The sequence below is a fragment of the Paroedura picta genome, chromosome 1, assembly GCF_049243985.1.
Source record: "Paroedura picta isolate Pp20150507F chromosome 1, Ppicta_v3.0, whole genome shotgun sequence".
Classification (NCBI taxonomy): domain Eukaryota; kingdom Metazoa; phylum Chordata; class Lepidosauria; order Squamata; family Gekkonidae; genus Paroedura; species Paroedura picta.
In genome coordinates, this window is record NC_135369.1 from 89,559,047 (window position 1) to 89,578,921 (window position 19,875).

Genomic DNA, 19,875 nt, shown 5'->3' on the forward strand with positions numbered 1-19,875 from the left:
GACACTAACCCCCCCCCCCCATTTTTAACACTGATACCATAATCTATAGGAAAAAAACAATGATTCTATTGTCAATAAAGATGCTTCATAAACCAATAAACAGTGAACACCCCCAATTCATTTTGAAAAGCAAGCTGGAATACAGTAAAGAACACTATGACACAAATGAAAACTGACATGAAGAATTTTCTTCATACCACAGAAGCTACGTAATAACACGATGGTGGGCAAGTTATGTATAGCTATGGTAAAACTGAGAATGCAGTTCTTATCTGTTAATTCTGAATACCAAGCCTCATTATAAGGCAACTCCCATCTTCCAACAAACCAAGCACCACAGTAGGGAACAGGGGGTAAGCATACCCTCACTAAACTTGGTCCAGGCATTTTTTTCTCTCTTGTACTATAGGAAAAACCTCCAGAGGGAAGCTAAGTAAGACAAATTTCCCTATGGGTCTCCTTCGCTCAGCCAGAAATGAACTGGAGAGACCCCCCTCCACACACACACATCAGTGGAGACAAGAAATCAAAGCTGATGTGGACGAATAATGGGAATCATCTATGCAAAGAAGCCTACTCTCTTCAGAGAGGGAATATACTCCTTATGATTTCAGAAGTCTTTATCAGGGCTTGACAGATTCCAAGCCTAGATAGTCAGGATGAAACAAAAAGGAAAAAATATCCTGACCCAAACAAAAGTCATGGAACTATCTTCCTGATTACAAGATGCTTAGTAGACACTGAAAGTCCTTACCCTGACCAGGGCCGGCTTTTGAAACATTATCTGGCCTTCTGGTCCACAGAGTTGATTTTAGAGTCTTTTAATAGGAATTTTTAATGAGTCTTAAGACTGCTGTTACCCGCCACGAGCCTGCTGGGGAGTGGCAAGATATATATTTAATAACAATAATAACAATATAGGCCCATAGTCTCCTGAGTATATAATTTTATGTAAAGGAGCCAACATGTATCTAATGTATTTTCTGTATGCTGGTTTTATTTGATGTCTGACTATTGATGAAACACGTCTGGTCAGTGGAGGCTTAAGTATGTGCGTATGCTTTGAGGCTGTGCTATAAGCCTTGGGGTTTTAATTAAATAAATATTAGTGCTATAGGCGCTAGTGTGTGGGGAGGAAGAATGTTGTGAAGGAAGTTAGAAGAGGGGAGGAGGAGTGGGAAGGAGAAAGGAGGGGAAGAGGATTTTGCAGGGATGGATAGAAGGGAGAAGCACAGGAAGGGATCAAGGAATTAAGAGAGGAAGTAAGTGAGAGGGAGAGACAGAGAGAGAAGAAGGAGATGGAGAAAGGGAGGAAGGAAAGAAGGAAGGAAGAAGGCAGGCAGGGAGGTAGATAGAATGGGATGGGAGAGGGGTATATGTGAAGGGGCGGGTTGGCAAGGGGGAAGTGGGAGGGAGATGGCAGTGTGTGTGTGTACGCATCTTTGTGTGGGTAAAAGGTGTGTGTATGTGCGTGCATGTGTGTGGGTTGGGAAGGGAGGGTTAAGGGAGAGGTGAGGTGGGTTGGGCAGGGGGAAGAGCAGTGTGTGTGTGTGCTGGGTGGACTTCTGCCGGACCCCGGGGAATCCGGGGCCCGGCAGGAGCCTAAGAAGTTTGGTGGCTTGTTCCGGGGCCAGGCGCACCCTCGGGGCCGCGAGGAAGTGCCTGGGCCCGGCAGAAGGCTGGAAATGGCGGCGGGCCCAGGCGCTCCTTCGCAGCTGCGAAGGAGCGGCTGGGCCCAGCTGAAGCCGGAAAACGGCGGCGGAGAGAGGGCGAGGCTTTTGCCGGGCCCAGGCACACCTTCGCATCCGCAAAGGAGCGGCTGGGCCTGGGAGAAGCCGGGAGAACGGCGGGGGTGGGCAGGCGCGGCTTCTGTCGGGCCCAGGCGGTCCTTCGCGGCAGCAAGGGAGCGCCTGGGCCCGGCAGAAGCCTCCTGAGGAAGTGTCCCAGGGCGGGAAAGAAGCAGGGACGCCGCATCTTCGACGCGCCATCCCTGCTCCTTTCCCTAGTGGGAAGAGAGCGGCTGGAGGACTCACCGGGCAGGCAGCGTCTTCTGTCTGGTGACTCTCCAGCTAGGGCAAGCGAGGCTTGGGCAAGCGGGCCAATGGCCTTGGATGGACACTCGGGGGCCCAATCAGGAGCCACTTCATGGCTCCTGATTGGGCCCCCCAAGTTTTTATCCCAGACAGGGCCCGCCCTAACTCCTCCCCACTTGCCCTTACTCTTTTATTCCTCCCGCTCCTCCAGAGCGGGGGGGGGGGGGTTTAAAGATTTATATACCACCCCTCACTATGATATCTCAGGGCAGGGTGGGAACAGGAAGATATACTGAAATATTTGCAACGATTTGAAATGAAAAACACTATCATAAATAGTCAACATAACAGTTAACACTTAGGCTAAGGACATGTTGGCTAAATGCCAAATAAAGATAATACTCATTCATCAATGGGTAAAAGATAAATATCCACTCACTTTGCATCACAAAAACTAAGAAATTGGTCCAACCTCATCAACTCTTAGCTTATTTATAAAATTTACATCCCTTCTTTTTGCCGAATCAGGACAATCAAAGAAGCTGGCAAGTAAACATAATATGAAAAACTATGAGGGACCAAACATGTCTCCCTGACAATTCATGTCTCCCTGACAATTCAGGCCAGCCTGTAAACTGCAACTGTAAAGGCCTCTCTGGCTGTAATTCAACAGAGCTTTACTGCTGAATCAGATTTATGGGTTTTGGTCTCAAGACTACAGTAAGGATCTTTCCCGTTTTATCTCGGGAAGGAGATAAAAGTCCCAGAGAGCAATCAGGCAGACAGAACAGATGAATTCACTCAGCCCTTGATGGCCAACAGTCTTTCTCATCAAGCCACCCTGTATTATAGCTGTAGCAAAAACAAATATAGTAAGATTTAAATCAGTAACTATCATTAGGCCTTAAAAAGCTCCATTTAATTCAAAGTATGAAACCCACTTAGCTGAAGCCCTGAAAACATTATCATGTCACCTCTACTCAATGTTGGCTTCAAATAAGGCAATGCTCTGATTTATTTTACTGGCTTTGCAAGGAAGCTGCTACATAGAAAGTCACTTGGATGCATTGTAAACATTTTGATGCTGAAATTGAATAGAACAAGAGAATCATCATTACATTGTATTAAGATGAGACGTAAGAAAATGTGCTCCAACTATTAGCTTTCAGAAATCAAAACAATCTTCAAATTATTTTCTTTAATCAATTTACTTACTCGAGCGATACAGTAATCCTTGGGATTTTCCTTTTCCAAACCATACTTCTCCAGAGCTTCAATAACTGCAAAATCTGCAGTATCTGTAGTGGACAGCAGGATTGTCTTGTATGGTATATTTGGTTTCAAACTGTCTGCATAAATCCTCAGTGTTCCACCTGTGAAATGCATTTCATTACATTTTAATGAGATACAAATGCATCATCAAAACTGAAATTCATTTATTTTACAAATCTATTCCAGAGATCATCAAAAAGACAGAGGTCAGTTAAGAACTCACCTTTCTTGACAGTAGAAAGGGCAGAACAGTGTTTCTGAAATAAGGCTGATTGATGCTTTAACCTGATGAGTTGGTTTTAGATGAATCACCCACCTTCAGAAAGCAAATCTCATTGATCATGTATCACACTGCACCTTCTTTGATTAGATCTTATTTTATGCCAATTCTGCTCAGCCTATCTTTAACAATTTGGGATGATCCTTACCTCCTCTGAAAGGACTGTTTACTGAATAATATTGTGTCAAACTTTCCTCAAATAAAATAGGTGCACCATAAAGAAACTATGACCCAATGTTGATATTAAATGTTGTTATAACTGCAGGGACAAACAGCAAGCCTCCCATGTAAAAAAAAAAAATAGTCAATTGCCTTTATTATTACTGCAGCTATGGAGTATGCAATTCTAAGATGATATGACCAATTCATATTTGCATGAAAAATTACTCCTAAATAACTAAATTTAATACCTTGTTCAGCAGGTTTCCTGTCTACGTGCCAATTCTAAACATTCCAAGACTTGTATTTGGAGAATTCCATCACCTTAAACTGAGAATGATTAATTACTAGTCCTCCTTCTTTGCAACAGATAAAGCCTTCGTAAGGCAATGCAATCATACTGGAGTTCTTGCTAACATAATCATGTTGTTAATATAGGGCAAGACAGAAGCCAGAATGAATGCCAGCATGTGATAATGAAAAAATTGTTTGTTCAACCTTTGCACCATGTCCTCAAGATACAAGTTGAATGGAAAGGGAGCCAAAAGATCCCTTTCTGCAACAGAAACAGATTAGTTAAATGACCTTTGATACTACACTGTACATGTCCTCAAAGGTGGTTCGTATAGTGTTCGTATCAAACATAGTAAGTCTACTATGTACTGAAAGCCTTTCCAGCTTTTGCCATAAATGATTTCTAGGGATCCTATCTACCTGCAGATCAATAAAGGCTACCTTACAATCATCCACTGAGACAGAAATATATTTAAAATTAAATGACATACTACCATACAATGACCAAGTAGACTTCCCCCCCACTTACCCAGCTTGCTCATGTCCAATTCTTTTTTTCAGCTGAACTCATTTCTTCAGTTGGTGTAACAAAAAATTTTTCTTGTAGCTGTAAGCATATCTACTAAACGTATACATGCTTGGAACTCCCTTTTCAAGGGAGATAACATACTGGGCAAGATCTATTCTGAACTTCAGAAGATTAAGAATTATGACCTATTTAGGATGATATTTTGAAAGCAATGGTTGGTTCTGCCCTTTTGAAAATTATTTTATGAATTTCTACTGGTCTAAGCTTCAGAAGAAACAGGATCTCTATTTGTGAGGGGTCTTTTAAAAATGCCTATTTCAAAGTGCAATCCTTACACTTTTCTAAATCCACTTAAGTCAGTGGGCTCAAAAGGGTGCAACACTGTTTAAATATTAGGGTGAAACATAATGAGGACATGCTAATTTTAATATTTAAGGCTAAAGGTTTATTATCCAGCACTTAATAATCTATAATGTTCAGTTAACTGACACTGTCCTCATGGCAAGTTCCCCCCACACAGCAACCATAACTCTGTATCTTCAGGCACATACATGTCCTAATGGGAGCAATCTCCATAATGATTCCAAAATGGCAGGTGTGATTACTCCTCATTGATTTGTGCAGAGATAAGCTTCTATTTCCAGCACTTTTGATGAACCAGTAACCCCCAGTTCACATTTGGCTGGATAACAAAGATTTTGTTGCACAACTGAAGAAAGGATAGGTGGGTATCATGGCTTAGCCAGGTCTCAGCAATGTTGAGAACTCGTCAGAAAGAAGAGGCCAGCATTGCTAGACCAGAGGCAACAGAAGCCATCAAACTAGTAGAGGAGGTGCAAGCAAAGACTTACAGCCATGAGCTTGTACAGATTTATCTTCCCCTACCCTACAGATGAAAGCCAGGTGACTGTTTCAAGCTGAAAGTGATGATGAGTTGCTGCAGGATTGAGTCTGAGCAGCTGATATCCTTCTTTGAATCCTGAAAGCCTTGACTTTTGTGTTTGCCTAACCTCTGGAATCCTGAACCTTGGAATGAAACCACTTTGTATCTCATCTCCTCCCTTGATTTGGTTATTTGAATGAACTGTAAAGGTCGCTGTAATCTGGCAAGACCATTACAGTAGACGTCTACGCAATATTATGATTAATAGACCACAACCAACTCTCTGAATCATATTCAAAGACTTAGAGAACAGAGAAGAGCTGGGGTTTTTTACCTCACTTTTTACTACCTGAAGGAGTTTCAAAGTGGCTTACAATCGTCTGTCCTCCCTCTCCCCACAACAAACACCCTGTGGTGTAGGTGAGGCTGAAAGTATTCTGAGAACTGTGACTGGCACAAGATCACCAAGGGTGACTGCATGTGGAGGAGAGGGAAATCAAACCTGATTCTCCAGATTAGAGGCTGCCTCTCTTAACCATAACACCAAGCTGATTAGAGGGAAATGGGCAAAATCTAAAGTTCCTGAACAGTTTCACCTTCCATAGAATTTGCAATTAAATCATCACCTGAATCTGGCCTGCCATCAGAACTCCGGAACTCTTGCATCCTTTTCTCTAGTTTTTGTTGTCTCCGTCGTTTCATCACCACCTCTGGATTGGATATTGTGCGAGTGAAACTTGTTTCAGGCATATCTTTGTAGACCTCTGCTGCAAGACGAGAATTCTCACTGCCAAATTAATTAAAAGAATCACACATTATTTATTCTTCTTGATCCAAAGAATCATTCACAATGAAGCAGACAAAAGAATACAAACAGCATGACTTACTGACAAATTTCCTTATAAATTTTGTTACAATACGCTTAGAATAAGCTTTTCTGTCTTACAACATGAACTCCATCCAAGATATGTCTTGATGTAAAAATGTACATACTATTAAATATCAAGTGCAGACAAATCAGCAAGAAAATTAAACTGAATATATTAAGGGCTCAATAACAATCCATTTACATTTACACAGTTTAAAAGTAGTTTAAAACAGCAGTTTTACAGCTTCCTTCAGAAAGCTTGTTTTGCCTACAAATACCAACTTCAAGTATATTCACATATATCAAAATAGATAAATAACTATCAAAACATGCATGCAATCTTATAGTCACTACAGTGAAAATTGTTTTGAAATAATCAGGGGAAAATAAACCCAACTCTTCTCCCTAATTAGGACCATTTGGTAGAGGTCACACATGAACAGGCGAAGTAGTATATATATTTGTGGGAAAGTTCTAGAACTTAAAAGAACAAGAATTTTTAAAAACTGAATACAAGAGCTTTTTCTGGGGTAAACTGAAAAACACATGGATGACCATTCATTCATTCTGAAAAGACTTGGGAATGTACTGGTCCAAGCAGTTTTAAAGAAAAGTAGTCATGATTGCCTCAGCTGCCTAGCATTCCAGTGCTGAAGTGATAAAAGGAATGTCTTCAGTCTAAAACAATAGCTCTTGTCTACCTAATAAATCAGCTACCACATTTTTTCTAAATATTACTGTACAAAAAAAATATCCTGCCAATCTGTATTCCCCAACTAGGAAGCCTTTGTTGCATGGATTGCCTGTGATCCTGCTGGAGAGATATGCTTGGAGTAAGCATCCAACTCAAGGAATACATACTGAATGAATACAAACATGAACTAGAATGTATAATTTTGGGAACAAGGATAGGAATTGTTTGGGTTTCTCATCTGTGGAATCTACAACGCCTTTCAAAATTATAATACTGTAAAACCAAGAATTATTAAGTTAAATTGAGACTGAAAGACAACACAAGCTTTCTATCAATACTTCCATTCAACAGTAAAGTGAAATTAATAGAGCACCACATGTGCTGGGAAGATCTTTAGACTACAATATATTATCATGCTGCTGTTCCTACTACAGTTGCCAACTTGTAGTTGGAACCTAGCATTTTCCTGGAACTAAACAGAATTCCAGACTACAAGGTTCTTTCCCAATGGATGTCTTAAGGTTGCTACAGAGAGTCAGTGCTCTAGGACTTCCATTTCTCCAATAGTATACCATAGAGAAGCAGAGAAACTGATAAATAATTGCTTGTCAAGGTACTAAAAGCTAGAGGGGATTTAGGAAAGGACAGGATTGCTGTTGGCAGGCATCTTCCTGAGTCTCTAAATTAGATATTTTCCCACCTTAACACTAAGAAAACTCTGATGAAAATTTTGAGAGGTGCTTTTAAGTTCAGTGATATGAGGCATGAAATTTAAATTCAAACACTGGATTTCAGTAGAAGGAAGCAATATCAGAGGAATGGAAGAAGTTAACTTTTGACATGAACATGATGTCATCTCTCATGCGCTCACTCTACTCCCTAACCTCTACCCTTCCACAGACACTGTCCTCAAATCTTCAGGAATTTTGCAACCTAGAGTTGGCAAGTCTAGCTCTTGCTCAGGGAAAGGATTTAAAGGAAACATCTGCCAAAAAGCACTGAATGTATTATGGGGAAAGAAACAACAAAAGTGCTTCAAGCAACAGGAAAGACAAAGGCAGCAGATTCTGTGCGTTCCAGTCATTTTTGCTATTTTCCTTAATGCAACGACCATAGAAGAAAACACACAAAATACAAACATCCATGCCAACAAAGAGGTACAAATAGTGCAGACTTAAACGACCCACTCCCCACAATAAATCTTGAGTGTGTAATTATGAAACTCAAAATCCACATATTCTGAACAAATCATAGTTAGCCAAGCAAACATCAACCCATGTTATAAGAGTGTTCTATATCCACTCTGGAACAATTCATCTATGTACAGAAATGTATAAATTAGAAACTGGAACTCACATATCATCCCCATGAAATGGTCTGTCATCCAAAGCTTGCCGCAATGCCTCTTTCTCTCGCCTCTTTTTTTCCTTCTTTTCTTTCTTCGACAGAGTTCGTTTGAAGTTCTGGATCACTCCCTCCTTTTCTTGTTTCTCAGGGCCGTTGCTTTGAGCCTTCTGAAACAAACCAGCAAGCAACTCTAACCACTTCAACTTCCAAGTAAAATCTTACATAAAATTGAAGACAAAATAGGGTTACACTTACTTGTAACTTCTATTCATCAAGTGGTCCTGTGTTCAGGCACACACAGGTACTATGCATGCCCAGGCCCACTAACAGAGAGAATTTTCTAGATCCTTAAGAGAGGCTGTGCTGAGGACGAGGGGCACCATTTCTCCCCGTCCTTCCACACCACCAAGTCCCCCTGTGGTGAAGCAAGCCACAGCAAGAGCTATGGAGGGAGGGAATGTATGCCTGCACAGAAGACAATTCAATAAACAAGTGTTACAGGTAAGTGCAACCCTGTTTTTGTCTTTGGTCTTCTGGGCAGTCCATAGGGGAGAGTACTTAGCTTCCAGGTATTGAGTACAGAGCTCTAGCCAAACAGAGTGCAGGACCACCTTGCCAACTGCCATGTCTCTTTGGTTATTTGCATTGATCACATAGCACCAGATGAACATGTCCTCCAACAACCAGGTAGCAGCTCTGCAGACCTCATACAGTGGGACCCCCATGTGGAATGCCATGAAGAGGCTTGTGCGCCAGTGGGATGAGCCCAAATGGTCAAAGGACAGGCAGTCCCAGCATGCTCATAGCATACCCTGATAGCTCAAAAAATCCACTTGGATATAGTTTGCAAGGAGACCACAAGATCTTTTAACCTCCAACCCAAGCACAGTTTTTTTTGTTTTTTTTACTGGCGACACAGTCAAGAAAGAACACAGGCAAAGAGAAGGCTGGAAACAAGTAGAACATTGTAGAACATTGGATAAGAATTCAAAACTAGGTTGTAGGGGAAAACTGGAAAACTAGGGTCCATCCCCTGTGTGTCACCAGTTCCCTCCACATACCTAGCAGAGATGATGGCAACCAAGAAACACACTTTAAGGGAGAAGAAGAAGAAGAGTTGGTTCTTATATGCCGCTTTTCCCTACCCAAAGGAGTCTAAAGCGGCTTACAGTCGCCTTCCCATTCCTCCCATCACAACAGACACCCTGTGGGGTGGGTGAGGCTGAGAGAACCCTGATATCACTGCTCGGTCAGAACAGTTTTATCAGTGCCGTGGCGAGCCCAAGGTCACCCAGCTGGTTGCATGTGTGGGAGCGCAGAATCAAACCTGGCATGCCAGATTAGAAGTCCACACTCCTAACCACTACACCAAACTGGCTCTCGGATAGAGAACAGCTGCAAAGTGGCTCAAAGGAAGTCAGCATTAAACAAGACAAAAAAAGAGCAAAGAAACCAACTGTGGTACTACAGGTGGCCTTGGAGGGCATACACTGTAGACCCTTGAAGAATTGTACGGCGGTATAATGGGAAAAACTGATACCCCATCCATGATATCATGGAAAGCTGAAATTGCTGCCAGATGTACCTTCACAGAGGAAAGGGCCAGGTCTGAGTTCTTAAGGGACAAAAGGTAATCAAAAAACAGGGACAAGAAGGTAGATGAAGGGACAGAGCTATTGCTTCTTATCCAATCTGAAAAATGGACCTGTTTCCTAGCATAAGAGTTAGGAATGGAGAACTTCCAGTTATGGAATAATACCTACAACACTTACTGAGAAAAAACTAAGCCAGGAAGAGGTGGAGAAACCAAACCATCAGGTTAAGCATGGACAGATCCTAATACCTGAAAGGGCCATATGTAAGGAGGCTCCAAATGTAAGGAGCCATATGCTGCAGGCTCCAAAGAATAAAACACACATTGGACAAGAGAAGCAGTTCTGCAAAACAAACCTGCCAGGACCAAAAAGGGGCAATCAAAACGCAGTGGGAGTCCTGAGTACGAATCCCACCCAGTACTCTCCTTATAAGGGGATAGAGGAAAGTGTATAAAAGACTCTCGGGTCCAGAGACCTTAAAAGCATCCTCTAGGGACTGAGTTGTGGCCTTCCAGCAAACAGAAGAGAGGCACCTTAACAATGTATAAGGTGGCAAACAGATCTGCAGTGGGTAGCCCCACTGCTCGTATACCAGAAGGATTTTTTTAAATTTATAAAATAATTTATAAAATAATTAGATTTATATAGCGACAGAGACCATTCATGATATGGAAGGGTGAAGATGCTCATTGCCCCACTGCAGCATTGTAGATCCCAGTAACATGAATAAGATGGAGGGAAATGTTCTGCATTTCCCAATTCCAAATTTTTGCACCTTATCTGCAGAGAGACAATGACCTTGCTTGTTGACATAAAACACTGCCATAGTGCTGTTTGTCTACACTTGATCATGTTACTTGAGGAGCAAGTCTGCAAAAGAGGCGAAAGCATAATGAATAGCCATAAGTTCAAGGAAACTCATGTCCACAGAGGATTCAAAGGAAGTCTATGTCAAATTCCATGGATTGCGAATAACAATCTGCTGCATACTTTCCAGCATTCATCTTCTGCTTGGCAAGGCCTAATGCCTCTACGTGCAATAACTTTATCCAACCCCAGGAGAGATCAGCTGCCCCCAGCCCCCCCCCCATAGTGTCCACTGACTCACTCATGCAGCAGCATGCCAAGGCTGCCAAAGATGCACCCCAATGGGAGCTCCAGCTTGAATGGTGCACTGGCCCCCAACTCTGGGACAAAGCTCACCTGACAGCCAGACAACACAGCTGCTCCAAGCTTAAGCATGGGCCCAGGTGAAGCCAAGTGCCAGGATCACAGATGCTGAACACTGACCATACCCCTGCTCAGGTGGGGCTGGTCACGGATAGGGATAGAAGAGCCCGCCCCTGATTAACAGGGAGGGGGGGGGCAATAGGAGCAGAGAAGGGAAAAGAGACAACAGCAGGAACCAACTGGGGGGGGAGTAGGGATGGTGGATTTGGGATTCATGGAGAAGGATAAAAGGAAGCGCTGGGAGAGGGTGGCGGTGATGGTCGAAGAGAAGAAGAATGGAGTGATAGAAGAACTGGTGCGAGAGACAGAAGAACACTGGAGGAGGGAGAGAGAAATGAAGGAGGAGCAGAGGCCAGCTGAAAAGAGGAAGGGGGAGGGCAGTAGTCAGGGACCAGAACAGGGGCAAGCTTGGCAGTAGCAGCAGAATCCACACAGTCCCCAGAGACAAGTGACGTGGAAGAGGAGGACTCTGAAGAGGAAACACCCTCCCCTCTCCCCATACATAGACAGCTGAATGGTGGCTCCACCCCAGACCCCAACAGTGATGACCCAGCCAGTGGAAATCTAACAAGATAGGTTGCTGGGTGCCACAAAGTTGACCACTGAACAATGCTAATCAGGAAACAATACCAGCTTAACGGACCCACAAAGGAACATGGGGAAATGGATGGGGAAGGTGGCAAGGTGAGCAAATGGAGAAGCTAGAAGATCCTCTCAGTTCAGCAGCAAGAGAAGAACTGAGGGAAAACAGCATCCCTCAACTTTAGAATGCTTTCAGTGGGTGTACAGAGCATATAATGAGGGGAGGGCTGCCCTCTCCATTCCTTAGAAGCTAGAAAATCCTCTCCCTTGGCAGGCCAGTGCTGTTCCCCATTTGTCTACACAGAAGACCAAAGACCCATGAAAGGAGTTCAATTTCTTTTAAATTATACTTTCCATGACCACACTCCCTAGCCTCAAAGCATCAACAGCACAGTCCCCTCAACCCAACGAGTGATCCGTGTGATTTCTACAATAGAGCTAGTGCTGAACTCTGGTTTTCAACTCTGAGAAACATATGAGGTCTCATGCAGTTTCAGAATATGGGTTGCACCCAATGAGCTCTGCCTGTGAAATGGACATTTCCTTTTCATCCCCTCCTGCTGAAGTCACCTGTGCCCTCTAAGACAGTGGTCCCCAACCTGCGGGCCGCGGCCCGGTGCCGGGCCGCAAAGGCCATGGCGCCGGGCCGCGGCTCCCTCTCCCCCCCCCCGCAGTAAAAAACTTCCCAGGCCGCAAGCTTGCGGCCCGGGAAGCTTCTTACTGCGAGAGGGCGGGGAGAGGGAATCAGGGCCAGGCTGCGCCCGTGGGTACGGCCCGATCCACGGGCGCGGCCCGCGGGTGCGGCCCGATCCGCGGGCGTGGCTCGCGGGTGCGGCCCGATCCGCAGGTGCGGCCCCCACGGCCGCGGCCCAATGCCCTGCCGGTCCCCAGCCTCATAAAGGTTGGGGACCACTGCTCTAAGATATTGTCTCTGGGATTCACAGTACCCACCGTAACAACACTAGACACAACAGAGGTTTAAAATGATAATGATCAGTGAAAAAACCCTCTGTCAGAGAAGAATATACGCTGGATGCAATCCTGGGCACAAAGATATGTACGATGTTTTTATAACCTTACTTTGATTGATTTGATGTCATTATGTGTACAGCCACACAAAAAAGACTATAACTAGTGTTTATCATTCTGTTTTTTGCCTCCTATATTTGCACTATATAAAAACTAGACGATCCCTGTGATACCATGTAAAAAACAAAGTGTATCCAATTTAATAATTAACTCAACACTTTGCATATTTGGAATGGAACTAAAAAGACAACTTGTTCTCTTACCAGCCCACATTAAAGAATGAGCAAAATTATTAGACCAACAGTGATCAGAGACTATTACATTCCATTACATTTAAACAATCTGAAAACTTTTAGAAGAAAAGGAGTTCGGTTTTTATACCCTGCTTTTCACTGCCTGAAAGAGTCTCAAAGCGGCTTACAATCTCCTTCTCTTCCTTTCCCCGACAACAGATACTCTGTGAGGTAGGTGAGACAGAGAAATCTAACAGGACTGCTCAGTCAGAAGAGCACTATCAGAGCTATGGCCAGCCCAAGGTCACCCAGCTGTTTGCATGTGGAGGAGCGGGGAATCAAACCTGGCTCACCAGATTAGAAGCCACTGCTCTTAGCCACTACACCACGCTGGCTGTCCAACATGTATTTATAATCCTAAATACAGAGTCTAAGGTAAGCAGCAACTGTTCTTGCCAGTTTGGTGTAGTGGTTAGGAGTGCGGACTTCTAATCTGGCATGCCAGGTTTGATTCTGCACTCCCCCACATGCAACCAGCCGGGTGACCTTGAGCTCACCATGGCACTGATAAAACTGTTCTGACCAAGCAGGAGTATCAGCGCTCTCTCAGCCTCACTTCGGTGTCTGTTGTGGGGAGAGGAATGTGAAGGCGACTGTAAGCCGCTTTGAGCCTCCTTCGGGTAGGGAAAAGCGGTATATAAGAACCAACTCTTCTTCTTGCTCCTTGATAAAATTCAGAAAGAAATCAATTACAATTTATTATTAAAACCTCCCTATTTTTGTTGTATGACTTAGTCTAGGCTTTGTTTGGTTATAGCTTATTTCTTAATGGCTTTTAAATTATCCAAACATAAATAAATGTTCTACAGTTTGTGTTAAAACATCCAATCTTCTTAATGAAGACGTAGTCAGCTTAGACACGAACATGCAATCATCTGCTTATTCCTCAGTGTAAAAGTTACTATGAGCAAATGGTATAATCATTAGATTTCCTCAGCTTTGTTCTGCTGGTGATTCAATCCTTCTTTCACCTGGTGATAACACTGCATGATGGGGGGCTGAAATTAATTTTTTGTGGTTTATACATCCAGGGTTCAGAAAAGTAAAAAATATCTTATTATGTTGGTTTATTGTAGCATCCAACCAGAACGGGTTCCAGATATCTCCCGTTTTCAAAGGGAATTTTCCTCAATGGTTGTTCCTCTCACTTGTGAGAAAATTGGTACTTCAATATCTCTATTCAATCTCAAAATGTTAAGAGTATACCCCGGGATGCTACTAATCCAACTGCTCCTGGTTGGATGCTACAAGAAACCAACATAATAAGAAGAGACTTTTTAGTTTTCTTTAACCTGTATTAATGTTGTTAATATTGTTAGTAGCCTTGGGATAGGTTTTTTCTCTTTTTGGGGAAACACCACAAACCATCCCTTTTGTCTATATTTACATCCAGGGTTCAGCAATTCAGAGATCATTGGAAAAACACTGAAGTTTATTAAGAATCCTGGAATCTCCCAAGTGTGAACAAAGGGTTCGTTTGTTTTAAGGTATCTGAATGATTTAGGATGCTTAGGGCTGATCCTGCGTTGAGCAGGGGGTTGGACTAGATGGCCTGTATGGCCCCTTCCAACTCCATGATTCTATGAATGCTTATTTGCACAATTCAGGGACATTCTGAATACTACACCTATGTCTCCATCAGGACTGTGTGGATAATAAATCCATCCATATTCCATATATATAAATAAAGAAGTGAGAAGAAGCTGGTTTATTATACTCTGCTTTTAACTACCCAAAGAAGTCCTAAAGCAGCTTACAAACATCTTTCCCCACAACAGACACCCTGTGAGGTAAGTGGGGTTCAGAGAGCTCTAACAGAATTGTGAGTATCCGAATGTCACCCAGCTGACTGAATGTGGAAAAGTGGGGAATCAAACCCAGTTCTCCAGATTAGAGTCTGCCACTCTTAGCAATTACACCATGCTGGCTCTAATATACCACACTAGAGAACTGTTAAAAAGGTATGGTGCATTTTTCCAGTGAACCATGAGCTCCTGGATCCTGGAATTGCCTACCTTATGTGTTAATGGACACCAGAGAAAAATGTGGATTTTTCCCACAAATATGTTTTTGTCCCACAAATATGTTTTTGGATTCATCAATCCAAAGTGGATCTAAAACAATTTCACATTCAACTCTAGTAAAGATCTTCAAAAGTGTTACGAAAGTCGCATCTCTTCCTAAGTATATTTACTGTCAAGGCGTTCCAATTAGTGCTCATATGAACATTGGCAATTTTACCAGTATATAAGCCACATGCAAAATCAGTCGAGGAACCAGGACTTCTGTTTTCAGCTTATACAATCATTCAACCAATAACTGTGCCAAAACAAATAACATTTATACAGTTTCACTTAAGATGCTGACCATGAACCTTAGAAAGATCTCCTTTGATTCTATCATTAACTGCCTAATCTCAGCAAATAGAGCGGTTATGACACTACTACCTAACTTGCCATCAAAGCTGACTAGTCAAATCATGGCACGCACTCATAGCCTAGATCATGAGTATAATGGAGAAGTATGAGAGAATCTAGAGCCTCTTGTGGCGCAGAGTGGTAAGGCAGCAAGCATGCAGTCTGAAACTCTGTCCATGAGGCTGGGAATTCAATCCCAGCACCTGGCTCAAGGTTGACTCAGCCTTCCATCCTATAAAGGTTGGTAAAATGAGTACCCAGCTTGCTGAGGGGTAAACAGGGACGGCACAGGCAAACCACCCTGTATTGAGTCTGCCATGAAAACATTAGAGGGCATCACCCCAAGGGTCAGACATGACCCAGTGCTTGCACAGGGGATACCTTTACCTATGAGAGAACCTACCATGTACAACCAAGATAGGGTGTGAGTGTAGTGGTTTAAGAGTTAGCTCAATTACTGAGCAGTAATATCCAGGGTCTCTCAGCCTTACCTACCTCACAGGGTGTCTGTTGTGGAGAGAGGAAAGGGAAGGCAACTGGAAGCCGCTTTGAGATTCCTTCTGATAGAGAAAAGCAGCATATAAGAACCAGCTCTTCTTCTTCAACAACACCGGTGGGGAGGGAGATTATAAAAACACCAGAGTATCTACAGGACATGTTTATGTTGCTTCTTCATACCTTTGGAGGAAGTGCATCATTTTCATTCTTGAGTACGAATCGTCCTTCTCTATCATCCTTGTTCCAATTTAACTGCACAACAAGAGGTTTCTCATCGATATCCAATCTTCTTTCTTCTTCAAAATATGGAAGAAAAAGAGTGTAGTTAATGATTACTTACTACTTTAACATCAAAAACTGTATTACAGTAGACTGCAGTAACACAGTATAAGATTGTTTTATGTGTCATGATTTTTCTTCTGTAGCTTTTCAGTGCAAAACAAAATCAATTTAAGTTCTGCAATCAACACTTACACTAGCAGCCAAAGCCTCCCCTCTTCTCCCATTTCTTTAACAAAATCTTCAAACTGTGTAAACTTCCTGTATAGCAAGTATGCTTAATTCAACAGCTTTGAAATCACAATAATTACTAAAACCTTCTCTCAAGTAGCAGTTGCCAAATTATGAACTACTATATATATTTCTGATATAGTAATTGTATTACAGTACCAGAATGCACAGACCAAAGGTTTCTCTATACATCAGGAATGGGGTTCCTATGCAGCCTTCCAGCATTTAAAGATTTTAACACACTAGGGGATGATTCCCTAGTGCCATCTTAATATTTCAAATGGCTAAGAGGACCTAAGATCCACAAGACAGCCATACTTAATTTTCATTCTCAAGACACTCTTCTACTAAAAAGTCATAAATTTTGATGTCCTATAGATACAAAAGCACAGTTAATAAATCAGTCAGTTTGTTACTGACCTCAATCAGTACAAACACAACATCCCACAATTAAAAGCGTACTGAAAAAATCAAATATCAAAAGGAGCAGAGTAAAACATAACCATATTTAATAAAGCCAAATGTACATATACAGAAGAGCTCAACATTAATGTAAGCTTGAAGTAGTTTTTTACAATCTCCTCCCCCCCAAAATCTGCACCCCATGACCAAGAATACTTGGTCATCAGCTACGTCTCATCTGGATGCAAATTTGATTACCGCATCCTCTGTAGCTGTTACCATACTGAGGCAGCAATCCTAAGGATGCTTTCCTGTGAGCCCCCATTGAATAACATGAGTCTTACTTCTGGGTAGGCATGCTCTGGATTGCTCCTTGGAATTCGCAGATGTTAGCGGAAGTGATGAAGTCTCATTCCAAGCTTTTGGACAATCTCATTCAGGAGCTGAAGCACACAAGCCTACTTATCACTGTCTCCCAAGGCATTGTTAATTACTTTAACTTAACTGTGTGAGATGGGGACAGGGTGGCATAGGCCTGCCCCAGTCCTATTCCTGGCCCTGTGGAGTAGGCCACTGAGGCATTTCTAATGTTTGGGGATAACAGAGCAGAATAGGCCTGCTTCAGCCCGGTTTCTGGCTGGGGGAGGGGGTGGAGGCAATGGAGCAGCATAGGCCTGCCCCGGCCCTGTTTCTGGCATGGGGGGGGGGGTTGGGGTGACAGAGCAGCATAGGCCTGATGTGGCCTCTTTCTGGCATGGGGTTGGCAGGGACAGAGCAGCATAGGCCTGCCCTGGCCCTGTTTCTGCAGGTTCCCATTGCAGGCTCCCTTTGGTGAAGAAGAACAAAGTGGTAGTCAGCCCAGAATGCTGATATGGTTCTGTTCACAAATCACCTGAAAATATTTCTGCACTGTCATTTCCTGTACTGTGAGAGTGGCCTGATGATGTCACTTCTGGTGATATGTGACTTCTGGGGGAACGTGGCAGCACAATGTGGCCTGCTGACATCACTTCTGGGTTTCTTGAAGCCTGAAGAGTGTTATAGGGTTTTCTCAATGGTGAAAAGGTGGAAACAGGCTTCTTTATACAGAGAACACATTTCCGAGTTCATTGTAGAAATGTGTTTGCTGTTTCTGCATTATAATGTTGAGGTTTGCATATTATTTCTTCCCTTGATATGGCTTTTTTGGCCACAATGATGCCATTATTTCCTTTTTTGCTCTTTGCTGACAGGTATTTTCATAAGACTACAGGAGTTTCTGATCTGAGTGTATTTATTATCATAATATAAATTTGCACATTTTATTTTAGAAATGTATCTAAAACACAGACAACAAACATGCAGCCTAGAGGCCAAAATTTGCCTTCCTGACTCTGGAATACAGCCTGCCTCAAGTACTTAGCATAAAAAAAAGCCTGAGATGTTTCAAGTTATACCCATTACAAACATATCATGATACTCAGGACATTATGAAGAATTACTGACTAACATCAATCCTATCAGAGTGGCAATAGATTGAGCTGAAAGTAGCTATGTCCCCCCAAGGAAAAACTGTATCCTTGGGATTTTGAAGACCAGTATATAAATCCTAGAACTAATCTTAAAATTTCTAGCTGTGGTGCCAATGTCTGAGCCTACCTAGCTCTGTGACACTGCTGAAATTAAAGCTGTTTTCTGATCCAGCTGTGTCCAATTCAAACGCTCAGCTGACTTTGTCTTCTAGCACCAATGCGTGAACTCAGCTGAAGAAGTTCGAACTTTAATAATACAAATAAAGTCAGGTAAAGCTCCTCGTAGTGACTCCTCGTAGTCCCTGAATTATTTAAATCAAACTCAACTTGGCTGGCAGAAGTTTTGGCAGTTAATGATACAGGCATATGATTTGGTGCCATGCTATCTCTGCCCAATACACAAGAACAGAGACCTATCAGACCCTTGTAATTATCACCCTTACCAGCCGTTCCCAGTTGTGGGTAAACTAAATGCATCCCGCCATTTTCCGTTTTTTTTTTTTCACTTTAGTAATTGAGCCATTCCGTATTCCTTTTTGCTGATATTTTGGCCACTGGCTCAGCACAGGAAGCTGAGGGAAGAATCAGGAGCCCCCTTTAACTTAAACGGCACTCAAGGCATTTGGAAATTAAAAAATGACAGAATATTTTATTCAATAGAGGGGAAAGGTGAGGTGAAATCAGGGGTTGAAAATTTCTGAGGTAACTCAATATAGATAACTCTAAGGCAGTGGTCCCCAACCTGCGGGCCGCGGCCCGGTGCCGGGCCGCGAAGGCCATGGCGCCGGGCCGCGGCTCCCTCTCCCCGCCCCCCCCGCAGTAAAAAACTTCCCAGGCTGCAAGCTTGCGGCCCGGGAAGCTTCTTACTGCGGGAGGGCGGGGAGAGGGAATCAGGGCCGTCCGCGCCCGTGTGGGCGCAGCCCGATACGTGGGGCGCGGCCCAATGTGCGGGCACAGCCCGCGGGCCGCGCCCCAATGCCCTGCCAGTCCCCAACCTCAGAAAGGTTGGGGACCACTGCTCTAAGGTATACTCAGTATGTGTACAGACTTTAGTTACGTGCCAAGTTAAGAGTTTCTTAAGCTATTCACAATTACTTAAACCTTTATGTTGACAGGCTTTTGCTCCACTGTTTCCCCTGAACACTTCAGTATGCTTTCTTAGGTATTAGAACTAAAGCCCATTGAACCCAGGAATGCAATGGGTGCTAGCACCCAAAACAGAACTGCCCCACCACCTCTCATAACACCCTGGACCAGGCTTAACCTTCTCCCCCACCCCGCTCTCAGAGTCTGTCCTCTGCTGCCAACCAGAACAGCTCACTGTCCTCCTCTAAGAGATAGATACTTGGAGTAATAATGCCCTCTTCAGCAATGAAATACCAGGGGTGGGGCCTTTAAAATCACAGCCTGAACATTTCTTTCTCCCCTATCTGCCTCTTTTTTAATTTT

At 43.2% G+C, this 19,875-nt stretch overlaps 1 protein-coding gene across 29 annotated transcripts in view; it reads right to left on the reverse strand.

Moving 5' to 3' along the window:
* AFDN (afadin, adherens junction formation factor) overlaps positions 1-19,875 on the reverse strand; it is a 132,280-nt gene that overhangs the window by 84,754 nt on the left and 27,651 nt on the right. For 17 of the 29 annotated variants that reach the window (XM_077347310.1, XM_077347274.1, XM_077347293.1 and 14 more), the window contains exons 3-6: positions 16,184-16,299; positions 8,369-8,526; positions 6,077-6,237; positions 3,249-3,406 (exon numbers count right to left, since the gene is read on the reverse strand). In XM_077347310.1, the coding sequence (XP_077203425.1) occupies positions 3,249-3,406; positions 6,077-6,237; positions 8,369-8,526; positions 16,184-16,299 (593 nt within the window). The remainder of the gene's footprint in view (positions 1-3,248; positions 3,407-6,076; positions 6,238-8,368; positions 8,527-16,183; positions 16,300-19,875) is intronic. The other 12 variants (XM_077347265.1, XM_077347327.1, XM_077347416.1 and 9 more) reach the window with 3 other exon arrangements.